The sequence below is a fragment of the Vanacampus margaritifer genome, chromosome 16, assembly GCF_051991255.1.
Source record: "Vanacampus margaritifer isolate UIUO_Vmar chromosome 16, RoL_Vmar_1.0, whole genome shotgun sequence".
In the NCBI taxonomy this organism is placed as follows: Eukaryota; Metazoa; Chordata; class Actinopteri; order Syngnathiformes; family Syngnathidae; genus Vanacampus; species Vanacampus margaritifer.
In genome coordinates this window covers 4,098,104-4,115,782 of record NC_135447.1, presented here as the reverse complement: position 1 = coordinate 4,115,782, position 17,679 = coordinate 4,098,104, and the positions used below count along the sequence as shown (strand labels likewise).

Sequence of the window (17,679 nt, the reverse complement as noted above, 5' to 3'; positions counted from 1 at the left end):
ATTTTTAATGCCATTTTTAATGCAACTTACAAGTAATTTAATTCTCACGTCACACTGCATATGCACACATACACGCACACACACACACACACACACACACATATATATATATATATATATATATATATATACTGTACATACATATTTCATTTCATTTTATTGATTCCGTAATTTTATAGTAATTCATAAACTTATTTTAAGGTAAAAAGATATAATAAACAGTTAAGAGGAGTGTGAAACATTGAGTCATAAATCTGTGTTAAGGTAAGTTTCTGCCACTAGATGGCCTTAATGTTTCATGTTGGACATTGGTGACAGGAACAGTGCATTTTTCTTTTCAAATTCAGAGCAATTGTATATATCAATTGTATTTAATTTTTGAATGCCTCCCGACATCGTATTTAACTCATTTGCTCCCAAAACGTATAAATACGTTCCATTTTAAATAATACCAGTGTCACAAAAACGTGCTTTTATGTTTTGTTTTTTTAATGATTTTTTAATGCTAGAGCATACAGAAGGCTTTTATGCAACCTCTAAACTGAAGAAAACGGTTGAAGCAATGATAATTATTACCAAACCGGCCAGCAGGTGGCAGCAGAGTACGTATAAGAGATCAACCCCGGGGCCATGTTGCAAACTGCTGTTTTCTCCAGAGTTTTCGACAGATTTGTGAATCATGATGAAACTTAGCTACATTGTAATGCTAATTGCTGCCAAGCGGATAGAAATATACTTTTTTTTTCCTGATGAAAGAAGGGGCTCTAATCTTTCTTTTGGTAGGTTCCATGTTTTTATAGCCGTACAACACAATATTCTGTGGGCCTTGCAAAATCAGTCAAAATCCAGTAAAACAGCCGGGAGCGAAGGGGGTTGCTTCAGTGAAAATGGCTGCCAGTGAATTAGTTAATGCTTTTTAAAGCTGTTTAAGGCATTTTAGCAAAATCCACTTAATGACTTTTAATGCTTTTCATGACCAATTAAGAAGGGATTTTTTTTTTCAAGGATCCCCTCATGAACTAATTTTCTTTTTTTTGTTTTTTGTTCGTGGACTAATTGTAATGAACTAATTTTCAAATGATTTCGTTCGGCAGGTGAGCGACTCCGGCCGTCCTCCTCTGGTCTCGTCCTCGTGGGTTTTTCTACGGGTCATTGGGAACAGTCAGTACAAGCCGGCCGTCTCGCCCCTGGAAATCTTCGTGGTGACGGCGACCGACACGTTCCAGGGCGGCCCGATTGGTCGCATCCACGCCACAGACCGCGACCCCAGCGACGCGCTGTCCTTCACCCACAGACCGCAGGATAAGAGCATGTTTCGCATCAATAGGCAGGACGGAAGTGTGACAGCACTACCGGGACTAGAGCCGGGCAGGTAAACAACACTTTACTTGATGACTTGATGACAATTTCCATTCATATTCTTGTTTCTTTTTGATGTTCTCAGGTATCAGATGAACGCCACCGTGAGTGACGGGCGCTTTGCCGTGATCGCTGATGTCTCGGTCCGAGTGGAACAGGTAACGGACGTCCTGCTGCGTAGTACCGTCGCCCTAAGGTTCCGCTCCCTGTCTCCCGAGGACCTCCTGGGCCGCTACCTCAACCAGATCCGTCTGACCTTGCGAGCGCTGGCCGGCTGGAAATGGTCGATGGGTCAACAGGACCCGCTCCATATCCTCGGCGTGCAGCCGGTGGAGGGGACGTCCGACGTGGACCTCCTGGTGGCCGTCGAGAGGCCGGAGTCGTCCGGTGGTGGTGTTGGGCGGATGGGGGGCTTCTACTCGCCCCAGGAGTTGGCCGCCAAGCTACGGGAGGCGAGGGGGCAGCTCCGAGGAGTTCTGGCCGGGGCGGTGGCGGTGGGCGGCGTCTGCTCAGGGGAGCTGGCGTGCGGAGACAAGGTGTGCGAGCAGACGCTGGCCATGGAGGCCGGCTCGCTGCTGACGTACAACACAGAGCGGGTCAGCCTGGTGTCGCTGCCGTTCAGACGCATCGAGACCTGCATCTGCCCCCGTGTGTTATTTTATGGACTACTGCAACTTTCGTTTGTCTCTTTTGGGGTTCCTAATATTCTGTCTGTTGTATGATTTTCTCATGTTCCAAGCTGGTGGGGGGTGCCCCGCTCCCGTGGAGCTGTGTGAAGGTCAGTCTTGCCCCGCGGACATGCAGTGCGTTCGCTCCGGCCCAACAGCGCCATCTGTTTGCCAGTGTCTACCTCAGCGTCTGGACGAGTGCGCCGGTAGGATCTTGTAGGATTTCTTTTAACTTACCGAACCAAAACAGAACCAGATTACGAATGATACAAGATCTAACATTTCTAACCTACATTAGTCCTTAATTGGTTTGTGACTTCGATCTTGTCTAGTGTACCCTTTTCACACTGCGCTAAATGCGTACAGTGTTAGCTTCATTGAAACCATACCATGAACCAACCTAAGAACCAGAAAAAAATGAGTCAAGGACCACATTGAGAACCACCTTAAAAAAATGTCAAATATTAGTCAAAAACAAAGCCAAGGAACCACGTCAAAAACTGTTCAAGAATTCCGTCTACACCTCCTACAATGAGCTGGTTCGTGGATTGTCTTCCAGCTGTTTCTGGATGTGGCATGTTCTGTACTTGGTTCTTGACTAGTTCTTCATATGGTTCTTGACTTGGTTCTCAAGTGGTTCTTGACTGGCCCATGATGATGATGATGAGATTTTTGACTTGGTTTTCTAACTAGCTAGTCCGGATTTATTTTTTGAAAGGTCATTTCTTGACTTGATTTGGACTTGGTTGTACTGTTATGAATTGTACCCTGCCTTCTTGGCCAAATCACCCTTTAAAAGGTTCTTGACTTGTTTTCCTGACTGTTTTTTGACTGGTTCTGGGCTTGATTTGCTTGGTTACACACATTGTTTTTACCTTGAATCTTGACATTTTTTTTTCGTCATTGAATCCTCTCACACTTTGTGTGGGTTCTGTCTTCGCACAGGTCAAAGCTCCCTGAGTTTTTCTGGTAACGGCTATATCAAGTACAAGGTGACCGAGAGCGGCCAAAGCAGTCAGAGCGGCGAGATGAAGCTGGGCCTAAGAGTGCGGACGCTGCAGACCAGGGGGGTCATCATGTTCACCAGAGTGAATTCCTGCACCATGCTCAAGGTAAACATCAAGGTTTTTTTTGGAATCCGAGCGTTGTCCTGGGTTTTTTAACGTTGCCGGGTTCCAGATCAAACCACGTCAAGATTAAAAACCAGACAAAAGTCAAGAACCAAATCTACTCCTTTCACGCTCAGGTTCTCGGCATAATTCATAATGTGGTTCTTGAGGGGTTTTTTTCAGTTTTTTTTTTTTTACTTTGTTCTTGACTTGTTTTTGACATGGTTGGCTCTTAGTTCTTGACTTCGATCGATTGGTTCGTGACTCCTTATGTTCTTTTTGATGGGTTCTTGACATGGCGCTTGACTCACCTTTTGATTTGGTTCTTGTCTCTGTGGACGCTGAATCCTCCTGTTCCAGATTGAAGGCGGCCGCCTGTGGTTCCAGCTGGACTGCGATAACACGCTAGGCATCATGGGAATTTCCGGGCGCCAGATCAATGACGGGCTGTGGCACGACGTGGCCTTGGAGCTGACCAGCAACTACACCCTCCTGTCATTGGACGACAGCTACGTGGAGCGACGGCGGGCCGCCCGAGCCCCGGTCCGCCTTTGGCCCGTCGCCCCGGAATCCTCCTTCTTCTTCGGGGCGCAGGTGAGGCCCCTGGCGGAGGGCGGCCAAGGGGCCAGAGCCCAAGATGGCTTCCAGGGCTGCTTGGGCCGGCTGACGCTCAACGGTCGAGAGTTGCCGCTGCAGAATAAACGCAGTCGCTACGCCGAGATCGCCGGGCTGAGTGAGGTGGAGCTCGGCTGCGTCCTCTTCCCGGACCCCTGCATCAGCACCCCCTGCCTCAACGGTGCCATGTGCACCAGCCTGCCCTCAGGAGGTCGGTCCCACTTCATTGCAGCCATTATACACTTTAAAAAGTCAAATTGAGTCAATTAAAGGCGTTCAATGTTTATTTTATTACAAAAAAGGCAGTTTATGAATGCATGTCTATTGTCTTTTTCATACGGAAGAGGATTAGGGCCAGTGAAGAGGAAAAAAAAAGGTCAGGATTCTGACTTCAATCTCAGGATTCTGACTTTAAAGTCAGAATTTTGACTTTAATCAGAGAGATTGAAGTCAGAAGAGATTAAACTTTATAAACGAATTAAATTCTGCGTTAATCTCAGAAAAGTCAGGATTCTGACTTCATGAGTGCTACTATTATTCTCACTTTAAAGTGAGAAATCTAAGAATAAAGTCAGAATTCTCACTTCTAAGTCAAGAGAATAAAGTCAGAATTTTCACTTTTAAGTTAGAATTCTGACTTTAAAGTGAGAATTCCGAAAATAAAGTCAGAATTCTCACTTTAAAGTCAGCCAATAAAGTCAAAATTCTGAAATTAAAGTCAGAATTCTGACAATTAAGTCAGAATCCTGCCAAGCTTTTTTTTCTCTCTCTCTTCACTGGCCCTAATCTGCCTTCCGTACTTTCACACAGAGAGCCTGCAAAATTAGGTAATCACTTTATCGCCTTCAACACAGAACTCAGTACAGCGGCTGCATGTCTCTTTTCCACACATATTGTTACGCTTGTTCTGTTGTCTCCTTTGACAGGCTTCGGGTGCACTTGCATCGCCGGCTTCACCGGGGGACGCTGCGAGAGCCCAGTAACTCCCTGCACGGCAAACCCCTGCCAGGCTGGTGGCGAGTGCCAAGCCGTGGCTGGTGGCAGCTTCGTCTGCAGATGCCCACCTGGACTGGGGGGGCTTATGTAAGATCAAAACACTTTGGGCCTTAATGGAGCGTTGGCGTGTCTTGTTTACAGCACAGTGTGTGACTGTTATTGCCATGTGTTGCCACTGGAGGGCAGCAGCGCTCCTTTTACACACTTGTTTTGACTCTACTTAATAATTGAGAGTAAGGACTTGAGGGTTGTCCTAAAAATGACCCCCTTTGAAGACCAATAAGCAAGAAAAAAAGCAGTATACATAATATGGAATAATATTGTATATTAAAAAAAAAACAAAAAAAAAACTGTTGACCACCTACGCATGAACTGCATGATTTAATCCACCAAAAATAAAATAAATGTATTTTATAATATTTATGATTAAAAAATATGTTTAAGAAAGATAAATAGTCACAAAATATTTATTAAACAACGTTTTTTAACCTTGTATGTTGACCTCCAGCCTCACGTATGGTTTTCTGTATTACCCCACACGATTGATGATATAATACATTCAATAATAAAAAATAGCAAATACATAAATATAAAACGGTAAGTACTAATAATTAGATTTGATGACTACAAGGTGTTAAATGTGCATTTAGCATTTAAAAAAAAAAAAATTGTTCTGAGGCTTCAGATTGTTATCAGTGCATAATAATCAGGCGTAAACGCTCACTCAGCAGATATTATTCAGCGTGATGACATTTCCAAGTGTTGCTGCACGCGTGTCGTGTAGCACAAGCAAATACCAAACAAATCTCATCATCATCATTAAGGGGAAGAGGAGGACGCGGCGTGCTATGCTAATGAGAACGAAGACACCGGAGTTTGCGTGTGATGCAAGTCATCACAAATGAGGAGAAAAACGGCTGAGCCTCGCTGGGGGGCTGACGGCGGGGGGGCCGCGTTTCAAAGCCGGAGCGGGCGGGTGGGCGGACCACCACCGAGCGCGCCCACCGTTAAAAGTAGCGTAAAACTTGAATTCATCTACAAAAGCACATGCTGTTAGTGTTAAATCAAATAGCCCCTTGATGGAGTTGGAATCTCCTCAACTCACCCGAGTCCTCCTTCTTGAGCATCCAACATAATATTCAATATCTAATATTTAATATTTGTCCAGACACCAAACTGCTCAATATGCGTATGTAAGTCTCCAGCTGTCATTTTTGGGGATTGTCCAGTCCAACTGTACTGACTTCCTGTTATGCCCTCGCACGTGGGAAAGGAAAGCCACCGTATCAAGCCAGAAAAATGCTAAAACCGAATTTGAATTTTCCAGATGCGACGAGGATGTGGATGAGTGCGAGCAGGCCGACTGCGGGGACGGCGGCGAGTGCGTCAACACGCCGGGATCCTTCTACTGCAACTGCACGCCAGGGTTCGAGGAAGGGGCCTGCAACGAGGCGGGAGACGGCGATGTAGATGACGACACGCAGGTGCGACCGTAAATGCCGACCAAACGCTGTCACCATCAATCAGTGTTAGCTACAGTTACTGGGCATCTGAAGATCTGTAACAGGTGTCAATCATCTCTGCCAGGGGTCGGCGACCTTTGCTGTCAAAAGAGACATTTTAGGCCAAATAAGTAACAAAAAAATCTGTCTGGAGCCGCAAAACCTGAACATTGTGATGAACGAAACAGTATGGACAATTGGACAGATAATGGTAATTTTCTGCCTCTCTTTTTCCTTTTTTGGGCATTTTATGGCTATTTTGTTTTTTTTACATTTTTACCTGCCTTTTTCACTATCAATTTTCTGACATTTTTGGCAATTTTGTGGCCATTGCATGTGCATTTTTGAGATTTCTTCTTTTGTTTTTGGACATTTAATACTGTAGTTACCTTTTAAATGTTTTGTTTTCTGACTTTTAAATTTTTTGGGCAATTTTGTGGATTTCTTCTTTTGTTTTTGGACTTTTTTTTTTTGTTACTTTTGGAACATTTTCTTTTTTGCCTTAAAAATAATAATAATAATAATTTTCAGACTTTTTTTTTTTGCAATTCCAAAGACATTTTGTGGTAATTGTCTGCCTTCCTTTGCTTTTGGACATGTTATGGGTTACTTTTAGAACATTTAAAAAAAAAAAAAAAAACATTTACACAATTTTGGGGGCATTTTTTGGGGGGGTACACTCATTTTTTAAAAAACTTTTTCATCTACGTTTCGTCTCTTTTTCAAAAAAATAAATAAAACTAATATATATATATATATATATATATATATATATATATATATATATATATATATATATATAGAGGGACTAAAGAGCCACATGTGGCTCCAAAACCGCAGGTTGCAGAACCCTGATCTATGCCAACTGTCAATCATCAGTGTCAACTGTCAATCATCTGCATCAAGTGTCATTAACCGGTGCGGATGCGTCCCAGGCGGAGCCGCTGTCATACATCGGTCCGGGCGAGATCATCGGCATCGGCGTCCTGGCCTTCGTCATCGTCTTGCTCCTCATCCTCTTCGCCATCTTCCGGAAGAAGATCCAGTTCCGGAAGGACTCGACGGCGTCGGCGGGGGCGGCACCCGGGGGCAGCGCCGGCGTCATGGCCGTGTCGGCCATCACGGAGACCAGCTACATGCTGCGCAAGACGGGCATGGGCGCGGAGGGCATCGAGTTCAAGGCGGTGCGCGTGTCGGGCTCGCCGGCTGGCATCGGTGGAGGCGACGGCGGAGGAGGCGAGGCGGGCGGCGGCCTGACGGGACCGCCTCAGGTGGTGGTGAGACCCAACGCGCACTCGCCGCTGATTGGGGAGAGACACGGCAGAGATGCGGATGGAAATAGGGTCAGTTGCATTCATCCAACCGCATTTATCCATCTATAACCATCCGTTCATTTTCATCCTTACATCCTTTCATCATCCTGTCATCCAAAATGTTCCATTCATCTGTTTATCCGTCTCTAACATAATTCCATTTACCCATTGTCCGTCATTTCATCATCCATCTACATCCATCCATCCATTAGTCAAATCCATCCATCCATCATCAATACATATCAGCCACCATCCATTCATCTGTCCATCCATCGATATCAGCCTCCATCCAGACATCAATAAATATCAGCCAGCATCCATCCATCCATCCGTCCATCATCCATCCATCCTTAAATATTTAGCCTCCATTCATCCATCATTAATAAGTATCAGACACCATCCGTTCATCCATCAGTAATAAATATCAGCCACATCCATCCATACATCCAACCATAAATATCAGCCACCATCCATCCGTCCATCCATCCATCAATATCAGCCACCATCCAGACATCAATAAATATCAGCCAGCATCCATCCGTCCATCATCCATCCATCCTTAAATATTTAGCCACCATCCATCCATCCATCATTAATAAGTATCAGACACCATCCATCCGTCCATCATTAGTAAATATCAGCCACCATCCGTTCATCCATCCATACATCCATAAATCGATAAATATCAGCCACCATCCAGACATCATTAATAAATAACAGCCAGCATCCTTCCAATCATCCATCAGTAATAAATATCAGCCACCATCCATACATCCATCAATATCAGCCACCATCCAAACATCAATAAATATCAGCCAGCATCCATCCGTCCATCATCCATCCATCCTTAAATATTTAGACACCATCCATCATTAATAAGTATCAGACACCATCCATCCGTCCACCATTAGTAAATATCAGCCACCATCCGTTCATCCATCCATCCATCCATAAATCAATAAATAACAGCCAGCATCCATCCAATCATCCATCATTAATAAATATCAGACACCATCTGTCTGTCCATCCATCCATCCATAAATATCAGCCACCATCCATTTGCCTGCCGTGAGTGATCTGAGTCCCGTCTTTCGGTCGCAGCTGAGCAGCTTCCTGTCTGACACGTCCAACGTACGCGGAAACCGTCGGGGCGTGGCCGTGTGCAGCGTGGCGCCCACCAATCTGCCCCCGCCGTCACCCTGTCGCCGCCTTACCCAGCACAGCCCCGCTCACAAGGTTTCCTGGGAGGGCGGGGACACCAACGCGGCGGCCGAAGTCAGGCGGCGGGACGAACGCGAGGACGAGTGGAGTCAGAGAGCCTTTGAGATGGAGAGGACGGACGGCACCGACGGTTAGACCACGCATGCACACGCACCGGGGTTTGAAATGGATTGAAGCCGGGGTTACAGTTGCAAACACGGGTTAGGGTTTTAAGCCTGGGTTGGGTTTTTTAAAGCAGAGTGGCAAGCCAGAGTAAGGTTTCAAGAAAGGGTTAAGCTTTCATGTCTGGGTGAGGGTTTTGAGCCAGAGTAGGTGGCTATGGTTTTAAAGTAGGGTTTCAAGCATAAGTTAGGTTTCTAAGTAGGGTTTCGTGTCTCATCAGGGCTTCAAATTGGGATTCAAAGTCAGACTTGGTGTTTTACAGCAAGGTTTCAAAAAGTTAATGTTTCTAATTAGGGTTTCAAGGTAGGATTTAAAGTCTGGGTTAAGGTTTCAAACAAGGGTTATGGTTGTACAGTCGGGTTTCAAGCCACTGTTGGGTTTCAAAGTCATGGTAAATGGTCCTTTATTTATATAGCATAAAGTAGGAGTTCAAGCCAGGGTTAAGGTTTCAAACAAGAGTGATTTGCATTTTAAGCTGCGCTTTAGGGTTCTAACATGGGTTAAGGTTTCAAGCCTCCGTCAGATGATCAAGCCTCGGTTAGGGCTTCAAAGTAAGGTTTAAAACCAGGGTAAGGTTTCACATGAGGATTTTAAGCCTGGGTTAAAGTTTCAAACAAGATTTAGGCTAACCCACACCGGGGCCACATTGGTGTGTTGGCATGATTGCCACAGCGAGAGACCGATTACTTCCCACTGACCTCGATACACTCCAAACTTTTTCGGTGTCAATTCTAATGAACACATACGATGAATAAATATGAATAATAAATATGATGAATAATGTTGGAGTTTCTACTTTGTCCTACTTTGGACCCAACGTGCTCCAGTTGGAAAGAAGTAAGTCCTGCAACCTTTTTGGTCCTTTTTTTTTTTGCTCTTGGCCTACAGTGGCGGCAGGGCAGCGAGAGGGAGGAGCCAGACAGACAATGGGAATGCTAACAAGTAGCCAGGTGACTGCAAACCCTAACTGGAAACCATAAAGGCTTAAAACCCCACCCACAGCTTGAAAACCTTTGAAACCCTAATCGATGTTGGACAGCCCAACCCAAGCTTGAAACCCTACCCTGGAGCCTGAACCATGGTTTGAAAGCAAGGTTAGGGTTTCAAATAGTGCTTGTGTTGGTTTTGTAGCGCACCTTGCCCGCGGTTATTTGAAGCTACCGCAATCCCACATGGTTTGTTTACAGCGCTAAAAGGGAATCTTGCGAGTCGCTTTATGTTTATGGCCGTCATCGATTTCCTCCGCAGGGATCAGGATGTCCTCCCGCGCCGAGGAGGGGAAGCGTACTGCGATGGGGGGGGGAGTAGGGTTGGGTGTTTCGCTCCCGCCTAATTAACGTGTGATTGAGGTGGCTGAAAGCCCTCGTCACCCCCGCTGCACTTTCTTTTATTAGCGCCAAGCTAAATGGCAGCCAGCTAACGTAGCGTTGCGCGCTCGTAGACGACTGAGGCGAATAAGCCAGCGAGCCGATTGGCCGTTTACGCGGCTGCTGAATAATTAATTCATTAGCATACGATGAATGATTGAAAACACGAGCACTCACATTCATTCTTTTCGACTCTGACGCAAAGCACCGCTTTAAAACCCTAACTCAACCTCATTTAAAACCTGACCTTTGACTTGAATCCCTACTTTGAAATCCGAACCCAGGTTTGAAACCCTAAGGTGATTTGAAGTGTTAATTTGAAATCTTAAACCAGGCTGGAAAAACAATTTTGAAATTTCACCATTGTTTGAAACCCTAACCCAAGTTTCAGACCCTATTTGAAACCTTAACCCTGGCATAACTCTGAAACCCTTTTTTAAAACCTTAAACTAACTCTTTGACTGGCAGACGTTTTCAGAAAAGGGATGCCGTGGGTGCCAGCCGATTTAAGCATTTTTGACTGATCTTTCAAGGTCCATAGAAAATTATGTGTTTGGACTATGGAAACACACATACTACCAAATGAAAGATTGGACTCTCATCTTTCATCAGAAAAAAAAGTTAGTTTCTACCTTATTCCGTTTTTCAGTAATCAACAATAGAAAATGGTTAGTTTCACCTCTGTTTTGAAAAAAAAAACGTCTTTTAACGTCTTTGGCACTCCTCCATAGGATTTTATTAAACGTTATTTAACGTTTTTGGCAGTCAAAGAGCTAACCAGGCACCCTAATTTAAAGCACTATACCTGACTTGAAACCCTACACAGGACAAACAGTCATTCGAAACCTGAAGGAAGGCTTGAAACCCTAATTTGGAACCCTAAACTTCCCTTGAAATCCTAGTGTATGTGTGCGTGCGTGTGTGTGTGTGTTATCGAAGCGTCTGGTGTGCATACACAAGCTGCTCAGTGACTGGTCTCCTTATGTTGATTGACAACCTGTCTGGGTCCCGTGGGGTGGCGGCGGGGCTGTCTCACGCACACACTCACTTACACACACAGACAGTCCAAAGTGCGTCAGCGCGTGACGAATTGTTGTGGAGACAACTCCAGTTGAGGCGCGTGTCAACCTGAGTCAAACTTGCATGCTAACGTTGGCTAATTGTGCTACACGTGTCTGTGTGTGTGTGTGTGTGTGTGTGTGTATGTGTTTGCACAGGTGAGCGGTCGCCACCTGTGCAGAGCGACACGATCGGTCTTTCGTCAGACTCCACATCAGAGGAGCTCAGCTCGTACACGTCAGAGTCCTTCGATGACAACGGTACGTCAACAACGCTAACGGGTGCTAACCCGCCACATTGCATCACACCAGCGCACCGACACCAACATTCGCCGGGCTTCACATTACAGCGCACCTTGAATCGGGTCAAGGCTTCAAAGTACGGTTTTTAGACAGGGTTGGTGTTTCATAGTAGGATTTCAAGCAATGGTTTTGGTTTAAAAGTTGGGTTTTAAGATTTGGTTGGGGGTTCAAAACAGGATTAAGTAAAGCCTACCACTTGGACTCCTCCAGTAAAAAGAATTTCAAGCCTAGGTTAGGTTTCTAAATAGGCTTTTTAAGCAAGAGTTTAAGTTGAAATTTTTCTCAAGTTTCTCAAGATTTGGTTAGGGTTTTAAGCCAGGGTTAAGGTTTCAAAATAGGGTTTTAAATCTAGGTTAAGAAGGGGTAATGTTTCAAAGTAATTTTGTAAAGCCAGGGATAGGGTTTCGAAGTAAGGTCTGCAATTTGTGTTGAGATTTCGGATTTGGGATCAATGCCAAACGTTCAAAGTAGGGCTTTCAAACAGAATTGGAGTTTCAAAGTACTGTAAAGTTTCATGCTGATGGTTGAGGTTAGGTTAAAGATTCAAGTCTAGGTTAGAATTTTAAACAAGAGGTAGGGTTTGAAAATTGGGTTTGAAGACAGTTTTGGTTTCAAATTAAGGTTTCAACCCTGTGTTATTTTCAAACACAGATTGTGGTGTCAAGTTGAGTTACAATTTTTAATTAAGGTTAGGGTTTCAAATTATGGCCTGCACTGTAAATACTTGGCCGATGAAGATGTTCATAATTGTGATTGCAATGCAGCAGCATCTGAGTGTGCACTGAAATTTAGAATGAGTTGGATCCGTTTTTTGCAGAAATCACTCAAATTGTTTTTGAGTCTTCACACACACAAAAAAAAACAACAACGACAACAAAAAACATCCCTGGTGAAGGTGACAACAACACTAGTGAGTGAGCCTCACACTAGATTGATAACGGCGGTGCTTAATTAAGCGACCTGAAGTCATTAAGGCGATGATGGGAACTTGGAGGCACAACAAGACGAATTACAAGAAGAAAGCAAAGTATTTTTCTCTTTTTTCTTTTCCTAGAGAACTTGATAGCATTGATCTTTCGTCTGCTACCAGGAAGGTGTGCCGCTAACACGCTAACGACGTGCGTGTCTCTCTAATTGCTGTAGCAGAGCTGACACACCATATAGAACGCGCACACACACACACACACAAACGTGACCTTGTGTAGTTAGCACGTGCACACACACACACACACACGATGCTTGAAACCCTGGTTTGTGCGCACGCAGCCTCCATCGTGACGGTCATCCGTCTGGTCAACGACACCGTAGACCACATTGAAAGTGAAGGTAGGAAAAGACTTGTTATTTATTATAACACATAACAAATAAATAAAAATGGTTGATTATATAAAAGCTATTATTGTTTGTAGTTTCCAACATGGACAAGGAGCAGTGGCAGCACAGTCCTGGTGAGTGTCATGGCAAACGTATACCGACCGTTCGTTTACTGTATATAAGAAGGTAGGATGGTAAATGGGTAGTTAGATGGTAGGTAGTTAAGTGATAGAAGTAGGCACGTGATAAGGCGGGGGTAGTAAGTTGGTAGTTTGATCGGTAGAGGCTGTAAAGTGAAGCCATATTTGATCACAATCTGATCCAGGTTGCAGTGTAAATTCAATGTAAAGGTCAGTTCCTAGCTGGCGGACCCATTTCTGTGTAAAGCCTTGGCGGAGGCTTTGGAGTGCTGAGGACGGCTCGGGAGTTTCCAACAAAAGCGTACCTGCTCGTCTCCTCTCAGCATCTCATCAATATCACATCAACTGTACTTCACCTCATCAGTAGTATAAACACTGTATACATTATATATATCATATACACGGTCTCTTGCACCTCATCAACACCCGCCTCAATTATGCGCTACCGCAAGTAGCTTCGTTAGCGCGAGTCACTTGCGCGGCCACGAGAAAGTAGCTCAATTTAGATCAACGGCAAACTGTACACATAGAAACTGAGCATATGCTAATAATGCTAAGCTAACGTGTGACAATATCTGTTGTGTCGCTTTCAACACAAGAGGGCGGGACAAGTGTTCAATTTCACGGCGCAGGTCTGGTATCGCGGAGTGATATAACAAACAGCACAGGTGTGCTAATGATGCTATGCTACCAATGCTAATAATGGCAATATTACTTTTTAAGAGGTTCTTGAAGAAAGTGTTATGATAGCTGGACTTACGCTAATGCTAATCGTTTGCTAATGAAGATGACGAAATCTGTATTCAACTTCACACTGCGGTTCCGACATCGCGGCTCTAATACCATCTTTAAAAAAAACAACCTTGCATTCTGGACTCCGCCAAGTCTTTGCATTGTTGACATAGAACAGGGTTCACCAATTGCGGTCCTCGAGGTCCAGAGTCCTGCAGGTTTTAGATGTTTCCGCCTACCAACACACCTGATGCTAAAGATTAGGATCGTTATCAGGCACGCTGCTGAGGAGCTGATTATATTAATCAGGTGTGCTAGTGGACGGAAACATCTAAAACCTGCAGGACTCCAGACCGCGAGGACCAGATTTGGTGAACCCTGACATAGAACAAAGGAAAAAAATTCTTAAATTTACAAACGGTGGTCTGAATTTCATCATGCAGAACCACAAAACTAATAGCAACCATTTGACAACACGGCAGTAATACAAAGTCAACCGCTGGATTTCTCCCGTCAGGTTCAGGAAGGCATGATGGCCCGAGCCAAGACGTCTTGTTCCCTAGCAACAGATGCCACTTCTCCTCACGGCGCATATCGCCGAGCCCCCCCCCCCCCCCCCCCCCACACACACACACACACCGGTGCCAACAAAAGAAAGAAAAAGAGACTCCGAGGACGTGAAAACGTCAAAGATGACAGAGAATCAAGTCTTGACTTGTTTTGTCACATGGCATCTTTTATAATCACCATCGTCATTATTAGCACGAATCCGAGCCATAATCATCAACAATAACAAACTTAATCATCATCATTGCTCGTTCATTAAGAGGGTGACTTCAGCTAGAGGGAAAAATGTTGTAAAACGCGAGATTCTTTCTCACAGATTACCCAGCAACGAGTCTCAGGTGGTAAACTTTACACGACTATCTTTATGTCTTTACACATGGGTAATATCTTGCTTCTTTGACGACTCTGACCCCTCCCAAAAAAAAAAAATTATCAATTTCAATTCTTTCCCCCCTGATTTCGGGTTGCTATTACGGGAAAAGATGTAAAAATGTGACTTGCTTCCCAGCCCAGAACACCCTGAGACTGAAATGTGTTTCATTAACGAAGCTCAGTAGTCCTCAGGAACCAAACTTGCGTTCTTGGTAGCAGAAAACCAAACCCCAAAAGTCCCCATGTCTCAGAAGAGGATGGGTCTAACCTCCTCATAAATCACATTTTAATGGAAAAAATATCTGCCTCAAATAAAAAACAAATATCAAAATTTATAGAAACATGGTCTACGTATATACAATTTTTTAACCTAATTCTGGTTACTTAATTCTGTCTGTTAGCGAGAGCTCGCTAACGTGATAACTTACATTGATGTTTCTGCATTTGGCAATTTATTATTATATTATATTATTAGTATGGGATTTTTTTTTAATGGGCTTTAGGTGAACTGATGAATACACACACGCACATGCTCACCCACATACAAAAAAAAAATTATATATATATATATATATATATATATATATATATATGTGTATATGTATATATATTTAAAAAATAAAATTTAAAAATTTTAAAAAAGAAAGAAAAAAATATATATATTTTTTTATTTTTATTTTTATTTTTTTTTAAAAAGGAGAGCAATGATGATGTCAAATCGAATGAACAATACTGAGCGCTCATGAAAAAAAAAAAAAAAGAAAAAAAGAAGAGGATGGGAAAATGATAGTGTGAAAGGGGCATGTTTCCCAACCAAGAATACTTGGAGAGGCAAGTGTCTTGCTTCAAGGAAGTTTTGTATTGCTTTGGAACCAAGCTTGGGTTCTCTGTACCCGAGCCCAAAGGTTCCTGGGTCGCGAAAGGACTACCCTCCCAAGCAGGGTCCTCCAAAAGTCCCTTCGTGTGCTAAAGTTCCTGTCCCTGGCAGCCTACGACTGAGACTCCTCCCATCTTGCAGTTAGATTGTGACGTCAGCATCTTGTGTAGCGAGTCTCATCTATGACTCTGATGCTGCCTCCAAAACTGGAAAATTGTCAGGTTGGCATCATCCAGCCCAGTCATGTATCAGTGCCGTTTAGACAGCAACACTGGAAAAAGACGGGAAGATAATTGTGTGAAAGGAGCTCGTGTTCCAGCCTAGAACTGTTGAAGGGTCAAGCGTCCTGCTTTAAGGCAGTTTGGTAGCCCTCAGGAACCAAACCCGGCATTCTCCTTCCCTACTGCGGATCACATCCCAAAGTCCGCAGGGCACTTAGCTGAGCTGGCTTCATCTGTTCATGGCTGGGTCGGAGAACACTAGCCTGGGTTCTTGGTCTCGAACAGTCCGGTTGCGATCAATTCAATGCTCTGACAATGAAATGACCGGGATGAATAAGAATAGTCACAGCAGACTCTAAAGGTTCCTGGACCTTTTAAAAGCCTTTCCCTAACCGTCAACCAGGGTCCAAAATGGTCTATTACCTGGGTACAGTTCCTTAGAGTCTTAAAGTGTGTTCCTGTCCCTGCAGCCTACCACTGGGACTCCTCCAGGCAGACCTCCAGTTGGTTTTCGCCCTCCCGCCTGCGTCCACCCGAGGTGGGGTCCCACTACGACCTCAGCAACTCCAATCAGAACATTCGGCGGGGAGGCAGCACCCGTTCACTACAGCTGGACTACCCGATCCAGGTCCCGAGCGGCGAAAGAAGCCGGGATCTGGTGCCAGAGGCTCGGCGGAGGGCCTTCCAGTGGGAGAAGAACCAGTCGGGCGAGTGGCAGAGGAAGCGGTGGTTGGATGGGGAAGGCCGGCAACGGAGCAGCGAGGAATCGCCCGTCTACGAGGAGTACCGGGAGCCCCGGCGAGACTCTGATCTTAGCGAAGACTCTGAGGGGCTCTACGACACCCTGCCCCCCACCCGGGAAGCCTATGACGGCTACCCATCCAGCCCACCGGGCCTCACTTTACACCCGGCCCAGCTGCTGCCCCCTTTGCGGGCCTGGGCCTCAGGGAGTCGGGAGGGCAGCGGTAGTGGAAATCTGGGCTCGGGTGCCACGACCGGTTCTGGAGATGAGCTGGAGAGACTGTTGAACCTGGTGTCGCTACGAGCCAGGAGGGCCACGAGGACCAACAGAACCTCCACCGGGTCGGAACCCGCGGCAGGTTGGGATGGATTCAAATGACTGGCCGGACTCGCCCCCCCACCCCCCCCCCCCAAAAAAAAAAAAAAAAAAAGCTGACGTGTCTTTTGCGCTTGGTTTTCCGGGGAAGGACTGGAGGCTTGCCGCCTCAGAGATGTTATTAAGATTAACGTCTTTGTTTAATCATTTCATTACTTGCCAATTATTTATTTCATAAGGAGGTCGTTTGGCGGCCGAGCAACACGAGCATCAAAGTGAAAGATAATTAAAAGTAAGACACTTTTAAGACCGCGCGCACACACCAACACACACTAACGCGCCTATCGTCTCGGATTTAACGCCGTGTTTTATCACTGTGAATAAATTGTGTACTCCGTGTGCAACTCATGTTTGTTTTCTCTGGCTGCGTTCCACCTCACATGAGACCTCCGCCAAGGCTCAACAATCCGGAAGCGCTTCCTCTTTTACAAGCCGACGCGGCAAACGGCAGTTGAGCTCTGCCGTCGATCTGATAAACGGATTCTGCTGACCTTCACGCTTGACCCAAGTCTCGTCGGCGCGTCAATGTTGCGCGTTCATTTCGCGTCAAAGCATAAAATGGATCGATTCCGTCATTTTGACCAGCATTTGAATCAGTCAGGACGCTGACGTCAAAGCTTGTGATAGTCTTCTCTCTTGACATCGAACGTATAATCATACGTACGG

At 45.0% G+C, this 17,679-nt stretch overlaps 1 protein-coding gene across 7 annotated transcripts in view; it reads left to right on the top strand.

Annotated features, from left to right (window-relative positions):
- Positions 1–17,035, top strand: part of fat3b (FAT atypical cadherin 3b) — a 73,053-nt gene extending 56,018 nt beyond the window's left edge. Inside the window, exons 39-52 of one of the 7 annotated variants that reach the window (XM_077546506.1) lie at positions 1,095–1,372; positions 1,445–2,007; positions 2,099–2,233; positions 2,973–3,139; positions 3,497–3,962; positions 4,678–4,834; positions 6,075–6,231; positions 6,335–6,460; positions 7,185–7,592; positions 8,664–8,913; positions 11,530–11,631; positions 12,940–12,999; positions 13,083–13,121; positions 16,367–17,035. In XM_077546506.1, the coding sequence (XP_077402632.1) occupies positions 1,095–1,372; positions 1,445–2,007; positions 2,099–2,233; positions 2,973–3,139; positions 3,497–3,962; positions 4,678–4,834; positions 6,075–6,231; positions 6,335–6,460; positions 7,185–7,592; positions 8,664–8,913; positions 11,530–11,631; positions 12,940–12,999; positions 13,083–13,121; positions 16,367–17,016 (3,558 nt within the window). In that variant the 3' untranslated portion in view covers positions 17,017–17,035. Of the gene's footprint in view, positions 1–1,094; positions 1,373–1,444; positions 2,008–2,098; positions 2,234–2,972; positions 3,140–3,496; positions 3,963–4,677; positions 4,835–6,074; positions 6,232–6,334; positions 6,461–7,184; positions 7,593–8,663; positions 8,914–11,529; positions 11,632–12,727; positions 12,911–12,939; positions 13,000–13,082; positions 13,122–16,366 lie in introns of those variants that run through there. The other 6 variants (XR_013288594.1, XM_077546508.1, XM_077546507.1 and 3 more) reach the window with 6 other exon arrangements.
- Positions 17,036–17,679: the final 644 nt, after the last annotated feature.